Source organism: Caenorhabditis elegans, chromosome X (assembly GCF_000002985.6).
Source record: "Caenorhabditis elegans chromosome X".
Classification (NCBI taxonomy): Eukaryota; Metazoa; Nematoda; class Chromadorea; order Rhabditida; family Rhabditidae; genus Caenorhabditis; species Caenorhabditis elegans.
Genome location: NC_003284.9, coordinates 11,863,047 through 11,884,174, shown reverse-complemented (window position 1 = coordinate 11,884,174; position 21,128 = coordinate 11,863,047). Strand labels below are relative to the sequence as shown.

Below are 21,128 nucleotides of genomic sequence, written 5' to 3'. Positions count from 1 at the left end.
TGTAACTGGAACCTTCTCTTCATCTAAACTTTAATTCAAAAAGAAGCATTAAAAGAGTCGGATCGAACAAGTTTTGAATTTTTTAAATGAACCTGGATTTTTCAAATCGAAGAAAACTGTCAAGAAACAACTAATACATAGCGTTATTTACTGAAAATTTTTCATTTCAAAAATGAAATATTGAAATATATGAGATTAGTATTTGTCTGGTGAGGTTGACAACTCGACGCAAACAACTGTTTTGATTTTGACTTCGTCTCCATTGTTAGCCACAACAGTGGTACTGAAAAATGGGACATTTTTATAATTTTTTAAAACAAAACCCGTTACCGGCGACCACGGCATCTTCCCACGACATCGATGTTAACTCCGGTGGCCAAGAGCACTGCGTCTTGGATGGTTATGTCTCCTTGCGAGACATTACTTCCAGATTTGTCGGCAATAATTGCATATGTTTTGGTATTGCTAGGGCAAGAGATTGTTGTGTAGGTTTTTCCGCGTCTTTCCATTTCACTGAAAAAGTTTTGTTTAAGGCAATGTGTGATCTGCTTGAAAATTGCCGAACTAATATCAAATGGTGAAAATTTTCAATTTAAAACAGACTGAATTACAAATTGTTCTATTTAAGAAAAAGGAAAACTTTTGTGTAAAAATAATTCATACTAAAGTTTTAGAACATTTTTTTTAATTCTTACTAAATGCTTTAAAGTCGGTGGTAATTTAAAATTTGAGTACTCTGAAACTCACGAAAATTTAGCTTTAACGCCGATGGATTTCAATTCCGATGGAAGATCAAACTCTCTCAATTTTCTGCACTCTCTTTCTTCACTGCTGTCGCTAGAGCTGGAGCTGGAACGAGAAGAATAGTCGTAGTACAAACGATTATCAGAATTTGCTGGTGCAGAATAGCTTGGATTATCGTTGGCTGGTGGTGAGTAGCTAGGATCATCATTGGCTGGAATTCCGTAACCGGAGGAAGCGGCAGCGGTGCATACAAGAGCAAGTGACAGAAGAAGATACATCTTTTGGAAAGATGAGACGATGGTTGAGTTTGACCGTATTTCATCTTCTTTTTATACAACTTTTTGTTTTTTATCTTCTCAAAATTCAATCTTGTCCGGGACAATGAGAAAAAAGTGATTCACCAACAATGTCGTGACGTTGTGATTGGTTTTGTCATATTTTACTTTTTTATGTTTTGAGAATGAAAATCAAAAAAGGAAAAAAAAACAAAAAGAACGCATATAAAAGAGATAGAGAGTACCCAGTTCAACAACCTTGTATTCAGCATCATGGTCTTCCTCATCCTCACAGTTGCGTGCATTGCCATGGTGGCAGCCGACGGTTACGGAGTGAGTTTTTACAAGTAAAATGACTACCGCATGTGAGCTAGCCTCAAGTAAAGTTTCAGAATGCATTCAGCAATGTAGAGCTGTATTATAAGTTTTCAGGCCGCCTCTGACCCATCATACCCTGCTCCAGGCCCATCTTACGGTGGTGGTGGTTACCCAATCTACTCTGATGAGGATAGTGATTCTCGGGAACACAGAAGAGGTTGGTTGAAATGTGTGCGCTAGTTGCATTTTATAAGTATCTTTTTAAAGATTTCCGTAAGCTGAAAGACTTGCACAAAACCAATGTCGTTGATGCCAGAATCAGGTAGATCACTAAACATATGCAGTTCATTAAATAACTATTGCAGATACTACAAGCATAGAGGAGATTATTATGCAGAAATTAGCTGCCCACGACAATCAGACAACAAGAAATACACATGGATCCTTGCCGACTCTGATGAAAAAATTCCATCATTTGGTATTGATGGAACTGTTGCTCTTGCCGCCGGACTCAATGTGAGATATGTTGCTAAATACTCTCGCCACGGAAAATGGTCCGGCCGCGATATGACAAACAGTGACAAGCAAAAGTTCCGTCGTGTTGGATGTCATCATGGTACTTTTGAAACATCATTGACTGTTTAATTGAGTTTTTATACTATTTTATCATTAAAAATAAATGAATTCTTCAACGAGAGCCTGTGTAGAATGAATGTGAGATAATTTCACCGAAAAGAGTTTGATTGAAAAATCAACACCAAAGACAGCTAAGTTAAGCAAAATAAACAATTCAACATATTTGTCTTTTCCAGCTTTTTTTGTATTGTTAGGAAAATGTGTTCGAGTAGTGGGCGGCAAAGAAAATTTTAAATGACCGAAACTGAAAATTCCCAGAAAATTGACAAATTGACGATAAAACCGCAACTGCCATACATTTTAGGCAGTTTGTTGATTCATAATTTTTTATTATAAGTTTCTAAATTTCTCATTTAAACTAAAAACTTAAGCGCGTCCTACAAATTTTTCTATAAACTAGGGCTCCCATGCGGTCGCCGCGACGGCCTCACGGCGTCACCCACGCCGCATTTATAGTGAGGCGCGGACCTCCGAACGTGTCGACCGCTTGCAAACAACCACCTCTTCGCACTATGTTGCACACACACCAAGCTACTCATTTCACGCAATTTGTTGGCTTTTTGATATTTGCCAACAAATCTTTTATATGTAGTACAACGGTACCTCAATTATGAGAGGAGTCCAGTCAACAGAAATATCATAACTTGGTTCCATGGAAAAACTGCGGAAAACTAACATTTGCAAATTTGATGAGTTCACTTCCTCGTGAAAAAAACAATAGGACTTTTAGAGTGCATTCAGTAAATTGTTCTAAAGGAGCGGATGAAAAAAAAAACTGTCTTACATTCAATAAAGTACAAGTAAAACCCTTTTTAATCTAACGAATGCGAAAAGAATTATCGCACTACTTTTCTTCCATATTTGGATGATCATAGAATGAATTTCATTGTCTCATTGAAATTTAGTTAAAGTATTTTCTTTACATAATTATCCAAATTTGAACTTTTTTTTTGTTTCACATTCTGTAACAAATTTGACTTTAAACTTTATCAACCAAAAACTCGTAAAACATTTAAATAAACAGAATCATTAAAATCCTGTCAATGGTCTTGGTCCGGGAAGTTCAACGCATGTGACTTTTCGGATTGCTACTTCTCTGTCGTTGAATGATTTTCCAACAAAACTGAAATTTAGACTTTGAATATAAAAACAACAAGTTGACTTAATACGGCTCACTTTTTGTCGTCGCATTTCGCAACGTAGTCGAAATTATATCCCGATGCAAGGAGAATAGTGTCTTGAATGACGAATTCTGTCTCAAACTTGAAAGATGCGTCTGTTCCTTCCTTTTTTGCTACAAGGGCATATGGTTTTCCACTGTTTGGACAGGCGATAATGTTGTAGGTCTTCCCCTTACGCTCTACTGTTCTGTAAAAAAACAACTTTTTGAACCATTGGAAAATAATTTATAGTCAAAATGAAACAGAACAAAATTAGCCCGTGATATAATTAATTATACAAACTTTGCGAAAACTTTAGTTTTGCTCTCACATCACGAAACAATTGAACGAAAAAGTAAATGCAATATGTATATTTTTTCTATAACGAGTATTGAGAACGAAATATGTGAATGTTTCTATTTTGTCGGGTTTTATGTTTAAAACGTCTTATTTTCTCTAAAACTTTTTCCAACGTTGATCAGTTAGTTTCATTTTGCAAAAATATTCGAAAAAAAGCTAACTTATGGTATTTTTTGTGATAACTCACTTGATGTCAGCACGAGCGGTTCTGTGCTTATGAACAGAAAAGTGTTTGATTTCCTTGCATTGTTCATACTCATTTTGTTCATATACATTGTTTGGTGGTCTATACTCGTTTCCATTGGTACCGTAGTTCGTTGCAGGTGGTTGTGGCGCATATACACCTGGATATTCTGGGTAACGCTCATCTGAGTTCGATCTTGATTTTAATTCATTCTCAGAAGAATCCGATGAGTCAGAAGTAGAGTATCGATTGTTTGAATGATGTCCAGGATAGTGAGAAATTGTACCATAATCATTGTATTGGTTCGCAGATACGACGACCGCACATGCGATCACAGATAAAAAGAGAGCATACATAGTGAACAATTTCGCTGAATTGTGCGTCACCTCTACTTGATTTTATAGACGATTTTGTTGAATCGTCGACAAAGTTTAATCTGGAATATGGATCACATCACATCATACGTTTTCTAAACATATGATTCATGCGAAATCTAGACCAAATATAAAACGGTCCTCAACAGAGGAGAGCCATACATCGGTGCTCTGCCAAGATGAAATATTTTGTTTCGCTTGTATTACTTGCTGCTGTGGCTTCTGCAGAATACCAGATTGTGACATACTATTGCAATTTAAAGTATATTTATATTAATGATTACAGAACGAGAAGTCCTACTCAGGTGAAGTTGAAGTTGAAGACTACCCAAGACCAACAAAGAAACCAACGTACTCGGTGCCGGATCTAGGACCACTTCCACCAGCATCATACCCAGTTCCAAATTTCCCTAATAGTTGGCCGCTTCCGCCAGCTTCACGACTAGTTCCAATTCCACAAGAATATCCAGCTCCGTTCCCCCCAGGACCATATCCTGACTCAGAAAATGGGGGATCGTATCCACCACGCAACTATGGTGAGTTCTCAACTGTATTCTCATTTTAAAAGTTTAAACAATCAGAAGTCAAAAAATTGAAAGATCTTCGTGGTGAAAAAATTGTTGAAGCCCGTGTTAGGTGAGCAAATCCAAGTTGCAAGAAGAATTATACATTCAAATTTAGATACTACACATATGATAACACCCATTACGCCGTCATTTCATGCCCCAGAAATCCAACTCCAGGAGCATACACATGGATTTTGGTGGACTCGAAGAAAGAAATTCTACCATTTAATGTTCCTGGAACAGTAGCGTTGACAGGAGGTATCAACGTTGACTACTTAGCCAAATATGGAACTAAAGGCAAATGGGAAGGAAAAGATTTGACCAATGATAAGAAACACAGGTTCCGTCGAGTTGGATGCCTTCACGGAAATACTATGTCGTACATTCAACATTAAACTTTATCAGTTTAAACAATACATTATGAAGAAAAATAAATGTTAATTTGAGCTTTCAAAGAAAACCAATTAGTTTTGAACACAAACGGAAAAGTTAATGAAACGCTAATCGTTTCTCAAATACCCGGCGTTTAATTTTTGAAACTACTTAAAAGTACATTCCTAAGCCAAACAATAAAAGCGCATCTGTTTATACTTATAATGGAGTTGCTTTTCAAAAACAGACAGACTCTTTTCACTAAGATTCTTTTAACTTCAAGGCGCTTATTGATATTATGATCAACTAAAGGAATCAAATAATTTCATCAATTCCGTTCCGTCAGAAAACAAATAAGAAAGTTTCAGGAAATTCACCCAGATTTTTCAATAATATACGGTATTCTCCATGTGTCAATTTTATATTACATTTACAGAAAAATGGAACAATCTCCTAAAAACAATCATTTTTCACATTAAATATAGGGAGCCGGGAGGACAGAGCTATAAATTCTCAAGATGGAAATATTCATTTTCTATATACTATTTTCCACCGTTTCCCCACTCAATTTTCAATTTCTGTTGATATAATCTCCCAGTAAAAAAAACGAAAATTTTCATTTTTGAATTTCTAGCTTCATGAATAATTTATTTCAACAATCTCATTTTCAACAATGGGCTTCATTTTCTGTTTTCAATTATTAGTTGTCATAATGTTTATTTGTTTGCAAATTTGCTTTCAGTTAAACCAACCCTTCCGATTATGAAAGTGTCCCGTTGTAACTAATCTCATCCTTCAAAATAGATGTCTTTCCGGTAGTATCGGTTTTCTACTAACATAAGTTCATAAAAAATACAATTTATTTTGTTTCCTGGGTGTGAGTAATCCCCCGCTGGCTTCAGTAGATGTTGGCAACGGTTTTTCAACAAAACTACCTAGTTGATCAATTGATTGAAAACAAGGAACCGTAAGAATATTTTCAGGCGATCATGAATAATCTTCCTGCACTCCTTGAAAACTCATCAGTCCCTCGGCTTACTCAGGGCCAACAAAAGAGTGATAATAAACCTTCACTGATGGAAGATACACGAATGAGTGTCTCAAAAATAGTTAATAAGAATTCTGATTTCAAAAACAATTTTTCGTACGATAAGAGGGAAGCCAAAAAATGGACAGCGTTGCGAGCAGAGTGTGAATTGACTATTGAGAGAGTAAAGTCTCTTGATCATATTTTATGCAGAGGAAGTTCCAAAACGGACCTTGTTTATGCTCTAAAACGTGAGTTTATAAATGAAGAATATATTTCTGACTGATATTAAAATTGTCAAATCTATTTTGAAACTAATTCGCATTTTTTAGAATCTGCTCAAATCTACACTCGCCGTGAAGAAATGTTTGAAATTGTTGATTCTTCACCACCCAGTATCGACAAACGTCGGACTCTTGCTCTGTTATGTGAAATTCGAAATTTGGATGAAGATAGCATTATAGGAAAAACAATGTCAGCTCTTGATATGGCAAACGGTGGTTATCACAAAACGAAAATCCTCGAAAATATGTTAGAAGAGAAGGAAAAAGAACTAAAGACAAGAGAGACGGATGCTCATGACTTACAGAAGTCATTTCAATTTTCTTTCACTGAAATGGCAGAGACAAGTGCAAACTCTGAGTGTGGAGTAAGTTTTAAAAAGTTTTGAAACTTTAAACTGATTAATTACAGACAAAAGTCACTAAGTGTGCGGTCGCAAATTCATATACAAAACATTAGAAAATGTGCATGTAAACTTACTTCCGTCTTCTTTGAATTTCATGTGGTTTAATTATTTAAAAATTCTGTGATTTTATTTTTGTGAAGAATAACAATTTTTCAATTAATAGCATAATTATATTGCTACATAGACTTCAGAATTAAAGTGAAACGTTATAACTTTAAAACGTTTACATTAATAAAGTTTTAGAGAACCATACGGTACTCTATTTGTCGGTCTTGATGGAACGTGAGATGTGAACGTTGATAATTCTGGAACATATAGATTCAACCGAACCACTAGTCCAAAAAATCTTACGTGTTTGCGTTACTGCTTTTGGTTGGTTTCTTGGAACATACTTATGAAGACCCACTAGTTTAAAAAAACCATAACGAAGCGGTTTGATAAGTATTAAGTATAGGATACAGATAACTGGACATGTGAGTTGAGTTGGAGCTAACACTACCATTGCAAATGGAAAACTGAAAAAAAAATTATGTTGAAATGCAGGCTACATTTTTCTTGTAATACCTTTGTTTCAAGTATTTTTGTTTTCTTTGTAATTATTTTTCTCAAACTATACTTTTAACTTTAATTGACATATATTTTTTTCAGAAGATGAGAACATAGAATACTCCGTGTTTTTCATATTACTTTTGTAGTACTTGGCTTCACCGGAAAGCTTGGAAAATAATTCACAGTTGCTATAGATCCCTAATTTTTAATTGCAACTTTTTAGTTTTAGTCATGCGTGTTGAATCATCTTTTTTTAGTTTATGGTTCATACCCTTCGAAAGGTGTGTATTGCATCAATAATAATGCCATTGCTGTTGCAGCTGGAATTCCAACTAAAACACCAAACTGCAGCAAGTACCAGAGACTAATTGCCAAAGCGTTTTTGAGCTGGATCAGTGTTTGCTTAGAAATCATTTTGTGTATTTTGCTCAATGTTGTATATGATTTGAATGTTATCAATGGGATTATGATAACTACTATTGAAATTCCAATAAATGCTTCGACACTTAATGCCTGAAAATGTGAAAGCTCGCTGAAATTTCAAAGGAAGAACAATACCTTTAAAGACCATTTATCACTGACTCTTACAATTGCAATGGAATATTCATTGAAAAAGTACTTAATTCTGTTATCAGTTTTGTACAAGTTATCTCGATCTTCGTATTGATGTTCATCGACTCCAATAGTCATTAGTACAAAATTTACTATTGTAAATACAACACCAATGCAAACTCCAATCAAATTTGTTTTTGTTGAGCTTTGACGTGATATTCTATAGCAAATCGTGAAGTAGTTAAACCAAAACGAATAGAGGAAACTCATCGAACACAGGATTGCCAAAGTACAACAAATATTAAACAGATGAGCAGTGACGAACGGCCCAAATCGGAAAAATCCCACGGTGAGAAGTAAGTGATATGGGAACACGATGTACGGTTGGTAGACAAAACCCATATAAACACTGAAGACAACCGGAAGCATAAGGTTGCAAACAAGAACTTGCTTGTAATCCCGCTTTAAGGTTTTCCCTTCAACTCTTACTAAATAAAGGGTCAAAGCAGTCAGAAATACGTTAAGAACTGATGTTATTTCCATATATCGCTGGAAAAAAAGTGATTAATATTATTATTGGCCACCAAATTATGAAAAAGGAAAAATCGGGTTCCTTTCCCACAAGAACATCTTTAACTCACCCGCAACCAAACAAAATAACGTTCTTGCACAGAAATGGAAGTATAAAAACCAGGTAGTTGAAAATCGGATGACATGATTGTATAAACCGCAATAGAGACAATCTGGTGTGTTTCGACCAAATTGACTGACCAGCAGGTATTAACTGATAATAACCCGTTTGACAGAACTTTTGTTTTTGATCACTGGAGTTGTGAAAAATGTTCTGAAAACCTTTCATCATTTAAAAATCAAAACCTTTTCCAAGAAAAAACACATGAAAAGATCAGCTGAATCTAAACGTCATTAAGCATGTGGTATTTTAATACAGTCATTTGATTAGACAACATTCTGCGTTTCAGCTGCATGAGCAAAAGTTTGTGTTTTGATGAAAACTCAATTTGATAAACGAATTACACCATATTGCACGTTTTGATCAAATAAGTAAACATAAATAATATGGCTACAGAAATAGACAAAATAATTGTATGTTAAATGTTGCAAAAACAGGTGTACTGTTCGAGTACGCGTGCAAAAGATGAAAAATTCCAACTTTAAAATGATGAAAGGTACTTTCCTTTGTAGTTTATTTTTCTTGCTTACTTATTTCAAATCTTCTCACAAAAAAAATGTTTGAAGGAAGTATAAAATTTTCGAACAGTTAAACAGTTTTTAATTTTTGACCCCATATCAAATTTGCTCATGAATAATTCCGTAAATTTTCTTCTCATTTAAACTAGACTCAATGATGTCAACTAAAAAAAACTTGAAGCAGTGAGTCAAATTTATTCCAATAGACTAAAATATTACATTTATAATGCTGTTTGGTTGTAAGTGAAAAAAATAAACAAAAAGTGTCACGTTTAATTTTGGTCTTGATTCTTAAATTTCATACCAAAGATCGACCCTTCAATTATCGGGGAAAATAAATTATGTACTCAACGTTTTATTTTTACTTTTGAAACTTCATGTTTCAAGCTACATACACAATTTACTTTCTATTTGATAAATGCATATTGAATTCATAACAGTGATGTTTTTTTTCTGTTGGTGATGCTGTTTATACCTTGATACATATAGGTAAACTTAGGCTTTTTGGTATGTGATCATGATTGGACAATAACAGTAGAAAATTTAAAATCTGAAGCTTGAGTAGCTTTAAGATTTATTACTAATGTTTCACATGAACTTCTATTTTAGTTAGCAATTGGAAAACTAATTTTACGAGTATGGAATCAGAATCTAGTCGTCTCTGCGGGATTTGAAGTAACCACGAACATTTTTGTATTTTATCGAGTTTCTTTCTTGTTGACTCCGTGCAGATACAATTTTCTCAGTTCAATGATTGGCTCCGTACAATCAGAACGGCGGTTTCGAGCGATTTCAGAAGTTTCAAAAATCAAATTTCAAGGCTACCTAAAAAATGCTGAATTACTGAGCGTTCAAATAATTGATAAACAGTTGTAAAAGTAAGCATTTCTTATTGTTTGAATGGAATCAAGTTAGGGTTTTAATTGAAATTATGTCGCTTTCTAAAGTTATGAGACCTTTGAAAATTAGTCTGCAGCCTTTAATAGTCTTGTAGTCTATGTTAGTTTTGTACCCATATTGACCAATTGAAAATTAGGCTTGCATGCAAGTAATAGAAAAATAGAGGAAACGGTATATAACATTTATAAGGAATTATTTCGGTACTTAATTTTTTTTCTGCAACATAAATTTTGTTTCGTTTTTTTATTGAAAAAAAGACCTCCCACCAGATGGCTGACCTTGAAACAGAACAAAAATGTATGAACTTAAAAAATCTTTTCAGAAAAATATTCGCAGGAAACGCAAACTTAGCAAAGAAAAATACAAAATGCAAACATAATGACTGAAAAATGGGTTTCACGTTCAGTAGAAATGTGCACATGCAGCTTAAAGTTTAAGACGTCACATCGAACATAAATGCGAACGGCGTACGTATTCATTTGAACAACTCACACAAGCTAGGCGATTCAGATTGCCTGGTGCAAAAAAGTTAGCTCTCTGTAATATTAATTTTGAAAAATAAAGCTTCAAAAATATAGTTTTTATTTTGAAACGATTTCTCTCACTTCAGTTATCTCAGGTGTGTTGAAAAGAGAACGACACAACTTCTATCTGTTCACTCAGGGACGAAGAAGCAACCGAGACAAAGATTGCAACGACAAGCGATACGACACCAGAAGCTTCAAACGAAAGCAACAACCGCTCGCAGAAAACCAAAAAAAATTGCGTGTTCGAATGACCTTTCAAGGTTCAAACAAACGCCATTTGACCAGTCACCAAAGTCATGAAATGACAAGTAGCCAAGTACGAGTCTGCCCAAAAGAGCGAAGGGGTCGACAGTGCTGAAGCTTTCGACAATGCAAAAGGGAATGAAGTAACATAACTTTACGACTTGAAACTTTGGCAATCCATAAGCCAATGCTGAACGTAGTTTCGAACGAGGAATCGAATCAAAATAGTCTCCCCTTCTTTGCAGGGGGAGCTCCAAGAGAAGGTTGTGATGTTTCACCGAAAAAATCGATTTTTCCCTACGGAAAAAAAACAAAAGAAACCGACAAACTGGTCGGTACAAAAACTTACAACTACTTCTTGGGTATAAGGAAAAAATTCTGAACTGCAACGAGCCTCAAACAAGCAAAATCAAGGAGTTTAAAATGGATTGATAGTTTTTTTTAAATATTTGTCCGTCCTCCCACCTTTTTTTGTCCCCATCAAACTTTCTTATCCCTATTACCACGACGTTGGATCCTATCTTTACTACCTATATATATGTATATATATATATATATATATATATATATATATATATATATATATATATATATATATATATATATCATCTCCAATATTGTATTATTTTATCTTTCCAATAAACTATGAAAATCCCCAGACAGCCCAAACCGTTTTAATCAAAAACATATCTACATTAAGCTTAAATGAGAAGTTCAATATCTTTGGAAATGCATCTTTCGAAATTAATATTACACAAATTCAATTTTCTCACAATCAGAAAAGAAATGAATATAATTAATTGGGCATTGAATTCATTTTTTTTAATTGGTTTCGCTCTATTCGACTACAATGTCACTTTTAACCTTTTTTCAAAACCGAGAAAATAATTTCACAAGGGTAAAACAAAAAGAAAGGTCCCACCGAGATTTGAACTCGGGTCGCAGGATTCAGAGTACTGAGTGCTAACCGCTACACCATGGAACCATGTTTACGACTCTTATATTGTCTAAAGAAGTTTCTAAAGCTCTCCGGCAAACGAACACTGCTGCACTCCCGATAAGTGTATATGCTAACAAAAGATGTCACTCAAAAACACATCGGCGACAGGTTTATCTCTATTGACAGCTTTTCGGAAAGATAATAATGTGATTTCCTATAGATGGAAGGTATAATGTATGGTTCCATGGTGTAGCGGTTAGCACTCAGGACTTTGAATCCTGCGACCCGAGTTCAAATCTCGGTGGAACCTATGTTTTTTTTTTGGAAATACTGCGATATTTGTTTCAAATAATTTGAACAATTATGGTAATCGGCCGAAAGTGTTTTATAGTTTTAAAAAAGAAGAAGTTTTGCAGTAAATATAAAATTATGACAAATTGATATTCAATGAACAAAACTCCCCAATTAGGGCACACATTACATTATTCATTTTATTCAGTCAGATCAACTCTAAATATTGCTAAAAAACAAAACAATAATTATTAGTAAAAAGTTACTACTGTCGCGATATTCAAATAAGTAACGTTACTGTAACAAAGTCCCCGAAAACCAAAAAAAAAAACTTTTAAGACATGCACCTATGCAAAACTTACCTCCCTGATAACCCAAACTTACCACCTTGAGAATAAAACGAACTCTTCCTAACATGCAGGCATGCACATTTCAAACTGTCCGGCTATCCCAAAAAGCTAAAAAAAACCTATTTCTACTTACGCCCAAGAAGAAGAAAGTCCCTCGTATTAAGCGTCCACTTAAGAATCTTTACATTTTAAGAGCATTTTCAGCTTTATGTGCGAGGCAAACAGGAGCTCTCTCTTACACGAACTAATGGATTAAGATAATGCAGTTGTTAGAACCAAAATTTATTTTTTTTTAATTGTTAGAATCAAAATTTCCAAGGAAGAATGGAGCCTTATCAAGCCTAAAATCATCTTTGAAATTTTTTGACATGGTTTTGTTCGGAAGTTTAACAGTGAGCTGAAATACTTACCTTGGCAGAACTCATGTTGAATCACGCAGATGGGGGGTTTTTTCAGACGCAATCCGAAAAACGTGTTGAACTTGTTTGAACACGCATGTTGCAACTTTTTTCGCCAATGCTGACTCGGCAATTCGGCGCCACTTTTAAACCAACTTTGGCCACTTTCTAACTGCCATTAGATATGAACCACTTTCCAACCAACTTTGTCAGCTTTCTAACCAATTTTACCCACTTCTCAACCAACTTTCGCAATTGAAAAATAATGCAAATTTCAACTTTAGGAGGTGGATCCGCCCACTTTTAATTCAGGTAAGCGGGCCGCGAAATCTTCGATTCTGATCTTCTATTTTAGGAGAACAGTTACAACCGTTGATGAAACTGAAAGAGAATATATTGGCAGTGCTTTGGGGTATATGGTAGCTTACATAAGTTGGCAGCGTCACCAAGGATTCTTGATCTGTTATAGTAGTTGTGCAGCTTTTTCATTTTCTCAATATTTTCAATTGCAATCAGTTATCAAAGTTCAACAGTCAAGCACAAGCAAGCCAACCGAACTAATCAGAAAGATTCAAGGGTTGAGTTGAGCGAGCCTAAGTTCTCATGAAAGTAATAACACTCATGAATTATAGGGATACAACAAAATTCATTAAAAAATGGGAATAGATATGTTTCTTTGTGGAAAATGTAACATTTGAATGAAAAAAACGAGTCTTAATGAGAATAAGCAACGTTTTTTGAAACACATGCCAGGAAAATTTCCAAAAATTTCTCATTCAGAAAAGTATTTCAACGCATTCCTACGATGCCCGGTTCCAAAGTTACAGCGATTTTAAATAACAGTGATCCACACCGTTACCATGGCAACTCACCCCTCCCCTCTTTTTATAATCAGCTTTATCGACCCCCACTTCCGGCTGCACGTGTGGCCGAGGCGGTAGGGCGGCCGCCTATGGAGCAAAGCTTTTTGATCCGACAGGTTCTATTCCCCATGAACGGCAAAGCATGCGGGCGAGATAGCAGAACTGGAGAATAGTCTCAAAATGATAGAAAATTACCTGCAGTAAGATAAAGACGCGGAAGTGCTCACCGAGATGTCTGAATGAATTTGGAGAATCAAAAAGAGTTCGGTTGAAAGGAACTGTCTCTTAAATGGCACACTGCCGGGTTTCGGTTGTTTTAATAATACTCCCTCCCCGAATAAACATAGATGTAAGGGAGGAAGAGTCCATGAATGGCAAAACATGGCGAGCAGATAGTATGGAACTTGTGAACATTCCAAACTATCAGAGCAAGATATCCAAGAATTGAAACATGGTGGAAGCATGTGGGATAAAGCAGAACTGGGAGTGGAGAAGGTGATGATAAAGCCGAATATGGTATATGAATACGAGTTGGGAAACTAAAGGATTGGAATAGAAATGCTCAAAAGTTCAAACTGATATGGTCAACTGCCCAGAGGCATGGCTTGGGAAATAAAAGGATTGGAATTGACCTGACATGAGTTGGGAAATTAAAGGATTGGAATTGATCTGGACTGAGTTGGGAAATAAAAGGATTGGAATTGATTTGACATGAGTTGGGAAATAAAAGGATTGAAATTGAACTGGCATGAGTCTGGAATGAGTTGGGAAATAAAAGGATTGGAATTGGTTTGACATGAGTTGGGAAATTAAAAGATTGGACTTGATCTGGCATGGCTTGTGAAATAAAAGGATTGGAATTGATCTGACATGAGTTGGGAATCAAAGGATTGGAATTGAACTGGCATGAGTTGGGAATCAAAGGATTGGAATTGAACTGGCATGAGTTGGGGATCAAAGGATTGGATCAAGTTGGATCATAAGCATGCATTTAAAAAGTAAATGATTGGAGTGGAATTGCAATGAGCTGGTTGCAAACCGGAGAGTTATAGGGTGGCAGTTCGAGAAAATAAGACATTTCTTGTATTCTTCCTGCACTCACCCAAAATAATGATTAATCCGTAGAGATCTTATTTCGACTGGAAATACGTGTTTCTTATGGTTTTACATTGCACGTCTTTCCGCTACAATTCTTGATTTATCTTTATGCTTTGCTTCCCAACGTTTTACCTTGAAAAAATATACAACATTTTTCAGAATCTTCCTCACTTGCCATCACCAATCGAGTATGCCATCACTCATCTCTCTTAAGAGCATTCGCCCGTTCAACAGGGATTTCTTATTTTCGAACACGTTGCACATCCGCAGAACCTTGAAAGAGCTTCTGGAAGTGTAAGTGTTCTACAGATTAAACCAAATCACCTTTAAATCTGTTTCAGGACTCACAAGCCTATGCTGGATATGGTAAATATGGATTTGCCAACCAACGGAGTTGTCGCAGACGAAAGAAAGTTTGAGGCATACATCTACAAGCTGAACGACAGGCTCACACAGTGCGGAATGGTATGTCTCAAACTTCTTGGAAAAAACCCAATAAATCATTCCAGCATTCCCGTATTCCTCCAAACTCGTCGGATGTTACTTCTGGTGGGCCATGTCCTCGTAATCTTGCTATTTCTCTTGGACATATCGCATATCGATTTGCTATTCCGGATGCTAATGAGCTCCGCCATTACGCCGCTGGATCATCAACCGTGAGTTTCCTAAAGAAAATCATGCTTATCCAAGTATAACTTTTCCAGATTTATGGAGAAATCAATCTCGAACAGATGGCGAGTTTTGTCGATGAGCTGAACATCGGACCAAATGATCACTTCATGGATCTCGGCAGCGGGGTCGGCCAACTTGTCTCTTTTGTGGCGGCCTATGCTCAAACCAAGAAGAGTGTAGGCGTGGAGATCATGCCCAACTTGGCACAAATGGCAAGAGCCAACGAGCAGTTCAGCAAATCGTAAGTTGAGAGCAGCATAACAACATTTTAATATGTATTATGCTTTTTTAGGCTTCTGCGCCACTTCGGCAAAACTGTGAATCCAACTCGACTTGTTCACGGATCGTTCACCAGTCCCGATATCGTTCACGAGATCCAGAACGAAGCTACGGTCATCTGTGTGAACAACATCAAGTTTTCGGCGGAACTCAAGTTGGAGCTGAAAATGATCTTGTCAAAATGTGCTGACGGAACGCGGATCATTTCATCGGAGTCGATTGCTCCGCGCCCTCGTTCTCAAAACTCGACATCTAGTCGTGTCGATGGTAAGTTGAAACTAATTTAAGGCTTCGTCAAAAAACTAATTAATTATTTTTCAGAGTTCGTGCGCATCTCCACTGAGCGCCCTCTTCTTCTGGTGGAAAGCAATACGTCTTGGACAGGCAACACGGTTCCTTTCTACCTCACCGAAATCAAACACAATCAGGTACGTTCATAAGTTAATAAATAATTAGGGTTATCCAAATTAAAATTTTTCAGTGATCGTCGTCGTCCATCCATCTCCACAGCTTCTATGTCACCAAGACGTCCTCGTTCTCGGGTCAATTTCTACTTTTCCGGTTAATTTTTTATTCAAGATCTCCCCTTCATCCCCTATAGATCTCACGACTCCTTTGTTCTTTTCCCCTCATTATTATCTTAGTGCGTCAATGTAGCACATTCATTTTTTCAAAACCCAACTTCTTTCAATCTGTACTATCACTCAAGTTGGTCCAATAAATTGTTGTTTTTAAATCAACCGTCCTATTTGTAAAACGTTCCAAAATGTCCTTTCATGTTAGTCTGTCCGTTCTCTGCTGTCGTGGCAAGTCTCTGAAATCCTCGTCATTGTGATCCTGCAGTCCGTCATCGATTTGTCTGTTCAGTATTCTCAGAAAAGTTCCCATTAACGACGCTTCTACATACTGGTGACCTGAATCCGCCGAAACACAAAAAGGTAAGTATCAGTCGGCTGGGGGTTGGGATGAAGCTGAATCTATTAACTGGCTTTTTAATAATCTGTACTTTTTCAGTGATCAATCCTATGGTGCAGAATTCGGCAACCTGATTCAACACTGTCTTCGTCCTTCGCTATTACTCTACAGTATATGTCAAACTCTTGGAAAAAGGTATGTTTTATTAGGTTTAGGTGGCAGGGGTTGGTCTTCTGACATGTAGAACTTTTCAGTGTCTAGCTATGAAGTAACATTTGGATGTTTCAACGATTCAATTACAGTAACTCGGAAAAAACGTGCATGGATATTTCTCAATAGCCTACCAGTTGCTACGCTCCAATTTGTCGCATGGTTGAATCAAATTTAGAAAAGGTTTGTTTGATAGGTGGCAATGTTTGTGATCAAGCTTCTATTTTGATCGGACTATTCAATAATATGCTGTTTGTGTGCGATTAATGTGCACGATCCGATACACCTACACACTTTTGTAGCTTTACAATGTACCTTGAGGTGTACCTTGAAGTTCTGTAATACTTTTTTTCCGACTGGCATTTATAAATAATGAATGCATGTTAACATGAGTCTCAGCGTGAACATGAATGTTTTAGTGTGGCTGAGGAAATGGTTGAAATTGGAGCTAATTTTCAAATCGGTTAGTTTACATTGATCGGCCTTATGGTACGACATCCGTGCTACCATCAACTAACATATGGATCTCGGATTAAGCTGTTTTAACGTCTATTCAACCTTTCATAGACTGCAGCGTAATCATTTTACAGATTGGGGATCTCAATCAAATTTAAACGGTAAAAAATAAGAAATAAAGTCACCCTTTTAAGATAAAAAGCATTCATAGTTTTGAAAGAAATAATTGCATATTGTAAAAGATATATTGATGCTTAGCGTTCATGATAATCAAGATGTATTCTAATTGTACGGCGAGGCCATGGAAGCAGCCACATTCCAACAACAATACAAAAGGAAAACAACTGCAAAAAGTCCTATAGCAATAATGGAGCCAATCTTTTTGAATTGATCATTTGAGTCGGACGAATCGGATAAGCTGCAAATGATGTTATGACTTCAAGACAGTTTCGATCTAACTCACGCTTGAGTGTCAGTTTCAGGATCATTCTGCTCAGCTTCCAACTGTTTTCCCAAATATTTTTGCATTTGCTCTTTAGTCATCCACACCGAGAACATCCCACCATCCTGATTAAAAACGGCCAACTCGAATGGTTTCGGGCTTTTACTTTCATCCATATCCTGCAATTTTTCTTCTTCAAACAATATAAATGTATTGATATATGTATCCATCGATTCTCTTTTGTGCTTAGGAACTTTAATGATGTATGCATTTTCAAATATTACATATTTTGTGTTGAGTATGAGGTTTGAAAAAAACACACGAACTTCGATAAAATTTTTCTCACCTTTAATGATTTTCTATTATCCTTTTTCACGAGATTTTTTTGAACCATTTGAACATCTACTCCTTTCTCCTTTGGTAAACGTTTTATTTTCGAAAAAATTTCTGTGAATGGAGTACTTCTAGAATACACGCTTTCCAGCTTATGATTTTCATCTTTCTTTGCAGTTTTCTGAATTTCGTTAATTGTGTTGTATGCGATTTCAGTGTCAATCTTTGAGTAGAAAGAGTGTCTATCGTTGGACTGTTTGGCAGGAGTTGTAAGAATGAAATCTGCTTCAAGATCATCATCAACTGATATCTTCGGTTGAACCTTCTCCAATTTAATCAAACCAGCACCGGCGCCAATTTTCAGAAACTGCTGGAATGTGCCTCGTTCTACAACAAAATTATGGCTGTGTTGGAAGTTTCTGGGCAACTCGTTGACTTTGACAATGCATCGAAACAAATTGTTTCCCAGACGCTCTACCACATTCGTAGTGTTCTAAACAAACAAAAATTGATGAAAATTTGTAAAGCAATAAATGTTACCAGCTGAGTAAAAACTACAGTTGCTCCAAACCGACCCATCGCCCGGAAACGTTTTCTGCTAAGTGGAACACAGATGATATGCTCGACATTGTTGTGCAAATCTCGGCTGATGACAATTGAAACGTAGTCAGTCTCCACCGCATCTCGCACGAATATGTCCATGTTTCCAGTTTGGTCAAAGTGAATGGTCGTGAGGCAGTTTTTATTTGGATCGCATTCCGACGTTTCCGCAAAGCACGAGTCACTTCCGGAGCAGTTGATTAAAGCAGAAGACAACGAGGCCAACAGGAATCCAAGTAAGACTTGATGTGGAATCATCGCCTGCAAAAACTTATTTGAACACAATATTTAAGAAAAGAAAACTAAACAAAAAAATTATTGCGAAACACAAAGATACTGAAGAAATGAGATGTCTTCTCAATTTGTGTTCGCGACGCACGTAGGAAACGCGGCGCGTTCGCAATAGAGCGCAAATGCGTCTTACTTGTTTGGTGTGGAGTTATCGATTTCCCTTTAAAACCATGTTTGGAAACAATATATATTACGGGAAACAATATATATTACAGATCATGAGAATGCCTACTTTTCTGGCGGCAAATATCTCGTAGCGAATAGACCTGCGTCTCTCTTCGCCACCCGCTCTCTAGCTGCCGCGGCCTGCCAATATTTTCGCGTCAGTAAATAGGCATTCTCATGATCCCATGGTCCCGTAATATAAAAGCATCATTGAACACATTGTACAGGGTGGGCCATGATTATGTTGAAAAACTTTTTCGCTTATAAAATCCGAAGGAATTGCTTAAAAATAGTTTTGAAAAGTGGTTTTGTCTCACTTTGTTTATTGAAAATGTTTTAGTTGAACAAAACCAATTTTTGAAAAACGCGGATTAAAAAAGAGGATGCAAAATATTTGTCAGTTGATCATTTTCTTCAAAGTTCAAGGAAGCCAGCAACCAATAAAAGATCCATTGCGCCTGCGGGTTCAATGTTGAATGACTCGATTTCTCCGTTTCTTCTTAAATATTGTTTTTGGTAAGCAAGATAGTGGCAAACTTTTTGCAGTGTTCTAGAGTTGACCATATGAAGGTAGACAGTGCAGTTTGATGTGCTTCGCCCAGGACAATGAAGCATGTCTCGAATTATTCTGGATGTTTCCGCCAGATCACGTTGGATATAGTATTCGTGATTGTCGTTGCTTACCAGTTTCACATACTCGCGATGTTTAACCATCACTGTCACCGGTGATCCTTAAAAATGTTATAGGTTGTCTTTTAAAGAAATGACTAACAATGCATCTTCCGAAGTTTCAATTTAACAGAAATCTAGTTCAATTTGAGATTTAAAAAAAAAGTAATTTTGAGAATTCAATTCAAAAGCAATACAAGACTTTGTTAGAGCCTCTATGCAACGATACAAGGAACTCGGCATGTCCCTAGACAACAAAATGAGACACCTTTGAAAATGGATTAGTACGGAACTTAAAGTTCTAAAATTAAACTCTATCTGCGTAAATGCGTCAAGAGTTGTTTTTGAAAAAAAATTTCTGATTTTTAAAAATCCCGAGGATGCGCGACAAGTTATTTTTTTCCAAATGATTACCCAACTCATTCATCAAAAATTTGCTAGGAGTAAGCGTTTAGAATTACTGTTTAAAATTTTGTGACAAACTGGACATGATGGTTCAATAAAGACCCACTGTTTGAAATTTCGAGGGAAAACATTTTTTTGGTAATCGCTTCTCAAAAATATATGATTCACGATATGATCATTCACCCAATACACTCATAGTGGCTATAAACGACTCCTTAGTAAGTAAAATTAAATACGAAAAAAGCTAAAAATTGAAAATGTGAAACTACAAAAGCTATTGATATAGCGCGATGAATAAATAATTATGATATGATTTTGTGGCGTTTTTTGTGAACTAAACTATGAAAAAATATCTTCCAAAAGTTTTTTAAAATACAATTCAAATCTATGTGTTGACTAACCTTTTGGTGTTTCATCGTCATCTTCATTTTCTTCTTCCACTAGCTTTAGTTTTGTAAACTTCTCAGACGTCTCCCGTTCGCAAGATATGTTTTCGGACATTCTCAATGCAGATTTAAGATGATAATAGTGTGGCTCTGAAAAGCTAATCTATATGATGAGATAAAAAATGAGGAGAGATGGAAACCATGGAAACAGTTGGTGAGCCAAAGTCAAGTCAAAAGACTTTATTTAACTCTATGAGCGAAATCAATTTAACAGGGAGAAATGTGAAAGTACTTTACGATAAAGTTACATTATTTTTTCAATCAATTTTTAATGCAAAATGTATCAAGATTAAAACGCGTTTTGTATTTTCAAATACGAAATGAAAACATATCAAAAAGAAGAAAGCGAAAACAGGCGATTAGCTAAACCAAATAGCAAGTATTTTGCCATCTTTTGTTATCTTTAAGTAAAGAAAAATTAGAAATCTGATTGAATACAAGCTTTCAAATTAGAGTGCAATAAGTCCACAAAAGCTTTGTCGAAACCGATATAAAAAATGATAACAATAATGTAAAAATGCATACGGTATAGAAGTTGTTAGTGAATATTAAACACTCACAAAATCTTTCTGATTAAAAATAGCCGTTAAGCGATTTTTCATCTGTTGATACAAGTTTAAC

General features: G+C 36.0%; 9 protein-coding genes and 4 non-coding genes across 13 annotated transcripts; 6 read left to right on the top strand and 7 right to left on the bottom strand.

Moving 5' to 3' along the window:
- Positions 1-132: 132 nt before the first annotated feature.
- On the bottom strand, positions 133-1,048 carry ule-5 (Uterine Lumin Expressed/locailized). Its single transcript, NM_077586.7, has 3 exons — positions 748-1,048; positions 331-513; positions 133-283 (listed from the first exon to the last, which is right to left on the bottom strand). Exons 1-3 carry the CDS (start codon positions 1,020-1,022, stop codon positions 196-198), a joined length of 546 nt encoding a protein of 181 aa, NP_509987.1. The 5' UTR covers positions 1,023-1,048; the 3' UTR covers positions 133-195.
- A 209-nt stretch (positions 1,049-1,257) lies between these two features.
- Positions 1,258-2,031, top strand: stha-3 (Conserved secreted protein). The gene is made up of 4 exons (NM_077585.10): positions 1,258-1,352; positions 1,452-1,554; positions 1,605-1,659; positions 1,703-2,031. The coding sequence occupies exons 1-4, from the start codon at positions 1,293-1,295 to the stop codon at positions 1,980-1,982; spliced, it is 498 nt and encodes a 165-aa protein (NP_509986.2). The 5' UTR covers positions 1,258-1,292; the 3' UTR covers positions 1,983-2,031.
- A 917-nt stretch (positions 2,032-2,948) lies between these two features.
- Positions 2,949-4,049, bottom strand: Y62H9A.4 (DUF4362 domain-containing protein). The gene is made up of 3 exons (NM_077584.6): positions 3,681-4,049; positions 3,150-3,341; positions 2,949-3,096 (listed from the first exon to the last, which is right to left on the bottom strand). The coding sequence occupies exons 1-3, from the start codon at positions 4,031-4,033 to the stop codon at positions 3,003-3,005; spliced, it is 639 nt and encodes a 212-aa protein (NP_509985.1). The 5' UTR covers positions 4,034-4,049; the 3' UTR covers positions 2,949-3,002.
- A 154-nt stretch (positions 4,050-4,203) lies between these two features.
- Positions 4,204-5,065, top strand: Y62H9A.3 (putative secreted effector protein). Its single transcript, NM_077583.9, has 4 exons — positions 4,204-4,290; positions 4,338-4,587; positions 4,633-4,687; positions 4,733-5,065. The coding sequence occupies exons 1-4, from the start codon at positions 4,231-4,233 to the stop codon at positions 5,010-5,012; spliced, it is 645 nt and encodes a 214-aa protein (NP_509984.1). The 5' UTR covers positions 4,204-4,230; the 3' UTR covers positions 5,013-5,065.
- A 900-nt stretch (positions 5,066-5,965) lies between these two features.
- Positions 5,966-6,864, top strand: Y62H9A.2 (uncharacterized protein). The gene is made up of 3 exons (NM_077582.2): positions 5,966-6,267; positions 6,349-6,665; positions 6,710-6,864. Exons 1-3 carry the CDS (start codon positions 5,979-5,981, stop codon positions 6,755-6,757), a joined length of 654 nt encoding a protein of 217 aa, NP_509983.1. The 5' UTR covers positions 5,966-5,978; the 3' UTR covers positions 6,758-6,864.
- Y62H9A.1 (uncharacterized protein) lies at positions 6,816-8,634 on the bottom strand. The gene is made up of 5 exons (NM_077581.2): positions 8,447-8,634; positions 7,812-8,354; positions 7,525-7,766; positions 7,056-7,219; positions 6,816-7,009 (listed from the first exon to the last, which is right to left on the bottom strand). The coding sequence occupies exons 1-5, from the start codon at positions 8,519-8,521 to the stop codon at positions 6,933-6,935; spliced, it is 1,101 nt and encodes a 366-aa protein (NP_509982.1). The 5' UTR covers positions 8,522-8,634; the 3' UTR covers positions 6,816-6,932.
- A 2,950-nt stretch (positions 8,635-11,584) lies between these two features.
- Positions 11,585-11,669, top strand: F54F7.13. Its single transcript, NR_072196.1, has one exon. It is a non-coding gene; the product is annotated as an Unclassified non-coding RNA F54F7.13 (non-coding RNA).
- Positions 11,598-11,669, bottom strand: F54F7.t1. Its single transcript has one exon. It is a non-coding gene; the product is annotated as a tRNA-Gln (tRNA).
- Positions 11,670-11,861: 192 nt separating this feature from the next.
- Positions 11,862-11,946, bottom strand: F54F7.12. Its single transcript, NR_072195.1, has one exon. It is a non-coding gene; the product is annotated as an Unclassified non-coding RNA F54F7.12 (non-coding RNA).
- On the top strand, positions 11,863-11,934 carry F54F7.t2. Its single transcript has one exon. It is a non-coding gene; the product is annotated as a tRNA-Gln (tRNA).
- A 2,868-nt stretch (positions 11,947-14,814) lies between the features above and the next one.
- dot-1.2 (Histone-lysine N-methyltransferase, H3 lysine-79 specific) lies at positions 14,815-16,204 on the top strand (the record flags this gene model as incomplete). Its single annotated transcript, NM_077580.4, has 7 exons — positions 14,815-14,918; positions 14,966-15,089; positions 15,134-15,280; positions 15,329-15,537; positions 15,589-15,842; positions 15,897-16,003; positions 16,057-16,204. The coding sequence occupies 7 exons, from the start codon at positions 14,815-14,817 to the stop codon at positions 16,057-16,059; spliced, it is 948 nt and encodes a 315-aa protein (NP_509981.2). The 3' UTR covers positions 16,060-16,204.
- A 1,143-nt stretch (positions 16,205-17,347) lies between these two features.
- F54F7.6 (Conserved plasma membrane protein) lies at positions 17,348-18,792 on the bottom strand. The gene is made up of 4 exons (NM_077579.6): positions 18,472-18,792; positions 17,945-18,424; positions 17,620-17,777; positions 17,348-17,574 (listed from the first exon to the last, which is right to left on the bottom strand). Exons 1-4 carry the CDS (start codon positions 18,787-18,789, stop codon positions 17,439-17,441), a joined length of 1,092 nt encoding a protein of 363 aa, NP_509980.2. The 5' UTR covers positions 18,790-18,792; the 3' UTR covers positions 17,348-17,438.
- Positions 18,793-19,295: 503 nt separating this feature from the next.
- On the bottom strand, positions 19,296-20,568 carry F54F7.10 (Elongin-C). Its single transcript, NM_001129676.2, has 2 exons — positions 20,463-20,568; positions 19,296-19,718 (listed from the first exon to the last, which is right to left on the bottom strand). Exons 1-2 carry the CDS (start codon positions 20,560-20,562, stop codon positions 19,402-19,404), a joined length of 417 nt encoding a protein of 138 aa, NP_001123148.1. The 5' UTR covers positions 20,563-20,568; the 3' UTR covers positions 19,296-19,401.
- Positions 20,569-21,128: the final 560 nt, after the last annotated feature.

What these genes read in the sequence shown, in the direction of transcription:
- F54F7.6 (NM_077579.6), bottom strand. Translation starts at nt 18,789, where the DNA reads ATGATTCCACATCAAGTCTTACTTGGATTCCTGTTGGCCTCGTTGTCT. An exon ending in CTGTAGTTTTTACTCAGCTG is followed by an intron (nt 18,425 to 18,471) that starts GTAACATTTATT and finishes TTGTTTGTTTAG; the next exon opens with AACACTACGAATGTGGTAGA. An exon ending in CCTGAAACTGACACTCAAGC is followed by an intron (nt 17,575 to 17,619) that starts GTGAGTTAGATC and finishes CATCATTTGCAG; the next exon opens with CTTATCCGATTCGTCCGACT.
- Y62H9A.2 (NM_077582.2), top strand. Translation starts at nt 5,979, where the DNA reads ATGAATAATCTTCCTGCACTCCTTGAAAACTCATCAGTCCCTCGGCTT. An exon ending in CCTTGTTTATGCTCTAAAAC is followed by an intron (nt 6,268 to 6,348) that starts GTGAGTTTATAA and finishes CGCATTTTTTAG; the next exon opens with AATCTGCTCAAATCTACACT. An exon ending in GTGCAAACTCTGAGTGTGGA is followed by an intron (nt 6,666 to 6,709) that starts GTAAGTTTTAAA and finishes GATTAATTACAG; the next exon opens with ACAAAAGTCACTAAGTGTGC.
- F54F7.10 (NM_001129676.2), bottom strand. Translation starts at nt 20,562, where the DNA reads ATGTCCGAAAACATATCTTGCGAACGGGAGACGTCTGAGAAGTTTACA. An exon ending in TGACGATGAAACACCAAAAG is followed by an intron (nt 19,719 to 20,462) that starts GTTAGTCAACAC and finishes AACATTTTTAAG; the next exon opens with GATCACCGGTGACAGTGATG.
- stha-3 (NM_077585.10), top strand. Translation starts at nt 1,293, where the DNA reads ATGGTCTTCCTCATCCTCACAGTTGCGTGCATTGCCATGGTGGCAGCC. An exon ending in TTCTCGGGAACACAGAAGAG is followed by an intron (nt 1,555 to 1,604) that starts GTTGGTTGAAAT and finishes ATCTTTTTAAAG; the next exon opens with ATTTCCGTAAGCTGAAAGAC. An exon ending in GTCGTTGATGCCAGAATCAG is followed by an intron (nt 1,660 to 1,702) that starts GTAGATCACTAA and finishes TAACTATTGCAG; the next exon opens with ATACTACAAGCATAGAGGAG.
- ule-5 (NM_077586.7), bottom strand. Translation starts at nt 1,022, where the DNA reads ATGTATCTTCTTCTGTCACTTGCTCTTGTATGCACCGCTGCCGCTTCC. An exon ending in GGCGTTAAAGCTAAATTTTC is followed by an intron (nt 514 to 747) that starts GTGAGTTTCAGA and finishes AAACTTTTTCAG; the next exon opens with TGAAATGGAAAGACGCGGAA. An exon ending in GGAAGATGCCGTGGTCGCCG is followed by an intron (nt 284 to 330) that starts GTAACGGGTTTT and finishes CCCATTTTTCAG; the next exon opens with TACCACTGTTGTGGCTAACA.
- Y62H9A.3 (NM_077583.9), top strand. Translation starts at nt 4,231, where the DNA reads ATGAAATATTTTGTTTCGCTTGTATTACTTGCTGCTGTGGCTTCTGCA. An exon ending in CTTCTGCAGAATACCAGATT is followed by an intron (nt 4,291 to 4,337) that starts GTGACATACTAT and finishes TAATGATTACAG; the next exon opens with AACGAGAAGTCCTACTCAGG. An exon ending in ATTGTTGAAGCCCGTGTTAG is followed by an intron (nt 4,688 to 4,732) that starts GTGAGCAAATCC and finishes ATTCAAATTTAG; the next exon opens with ATACTACACATATGATAACA.
- Y62H9A.1 (NM_077581.2), bottom strand. Translation starts at nt 8,521, where the DNA reads ATGTCATCCGATTTTCAACTACCTGGTTTTTATACTTCCATTTCTGTG. An exon ending in GTTATTTTGTTTGGTTGCGG is followed by an intron (nt 8,355 to 8,446) that starts GTGAGTTAAAGA and finishes CTTTTTTTCCAG; the next exon opens with CGATATATGGAAATAACATC. An exon ending in AAAAGCAGTAACGCAAACAC is followed by an intron (nt 7,010 to 7,055) that starts GTAAGATTTTTT and finishes TATATGTTCCAG; the next exon opens with AATTATCAACGTTCACATCT.
- Y62H9A.4 (NM_077584.6), bottom strand. Translation starts at nt 4,033, where the DNA reads ATGTATGCTCTCTTTTTATCTGTGATCGCATGTGCGGTCGTCGTATCT. An exon ending in ACCGCTCGTGCTGACATCAA is followed by an intron (nt 3,342 to 3,680) that starts GTGAGTTATCAC and finishes GTTTTTTTACAG; the next exon opens with AACAGTAGAGCGTAAGGGGA. An exon ending in GCGAAATGCGACGACAAAAA is followed by an intron (nt 3,097 to 3,149) that starts GTGAGCCGTATT and finishes TCTAAATTTCAG; the next exon opens with TTTTGTTGGAAAATCATTCA.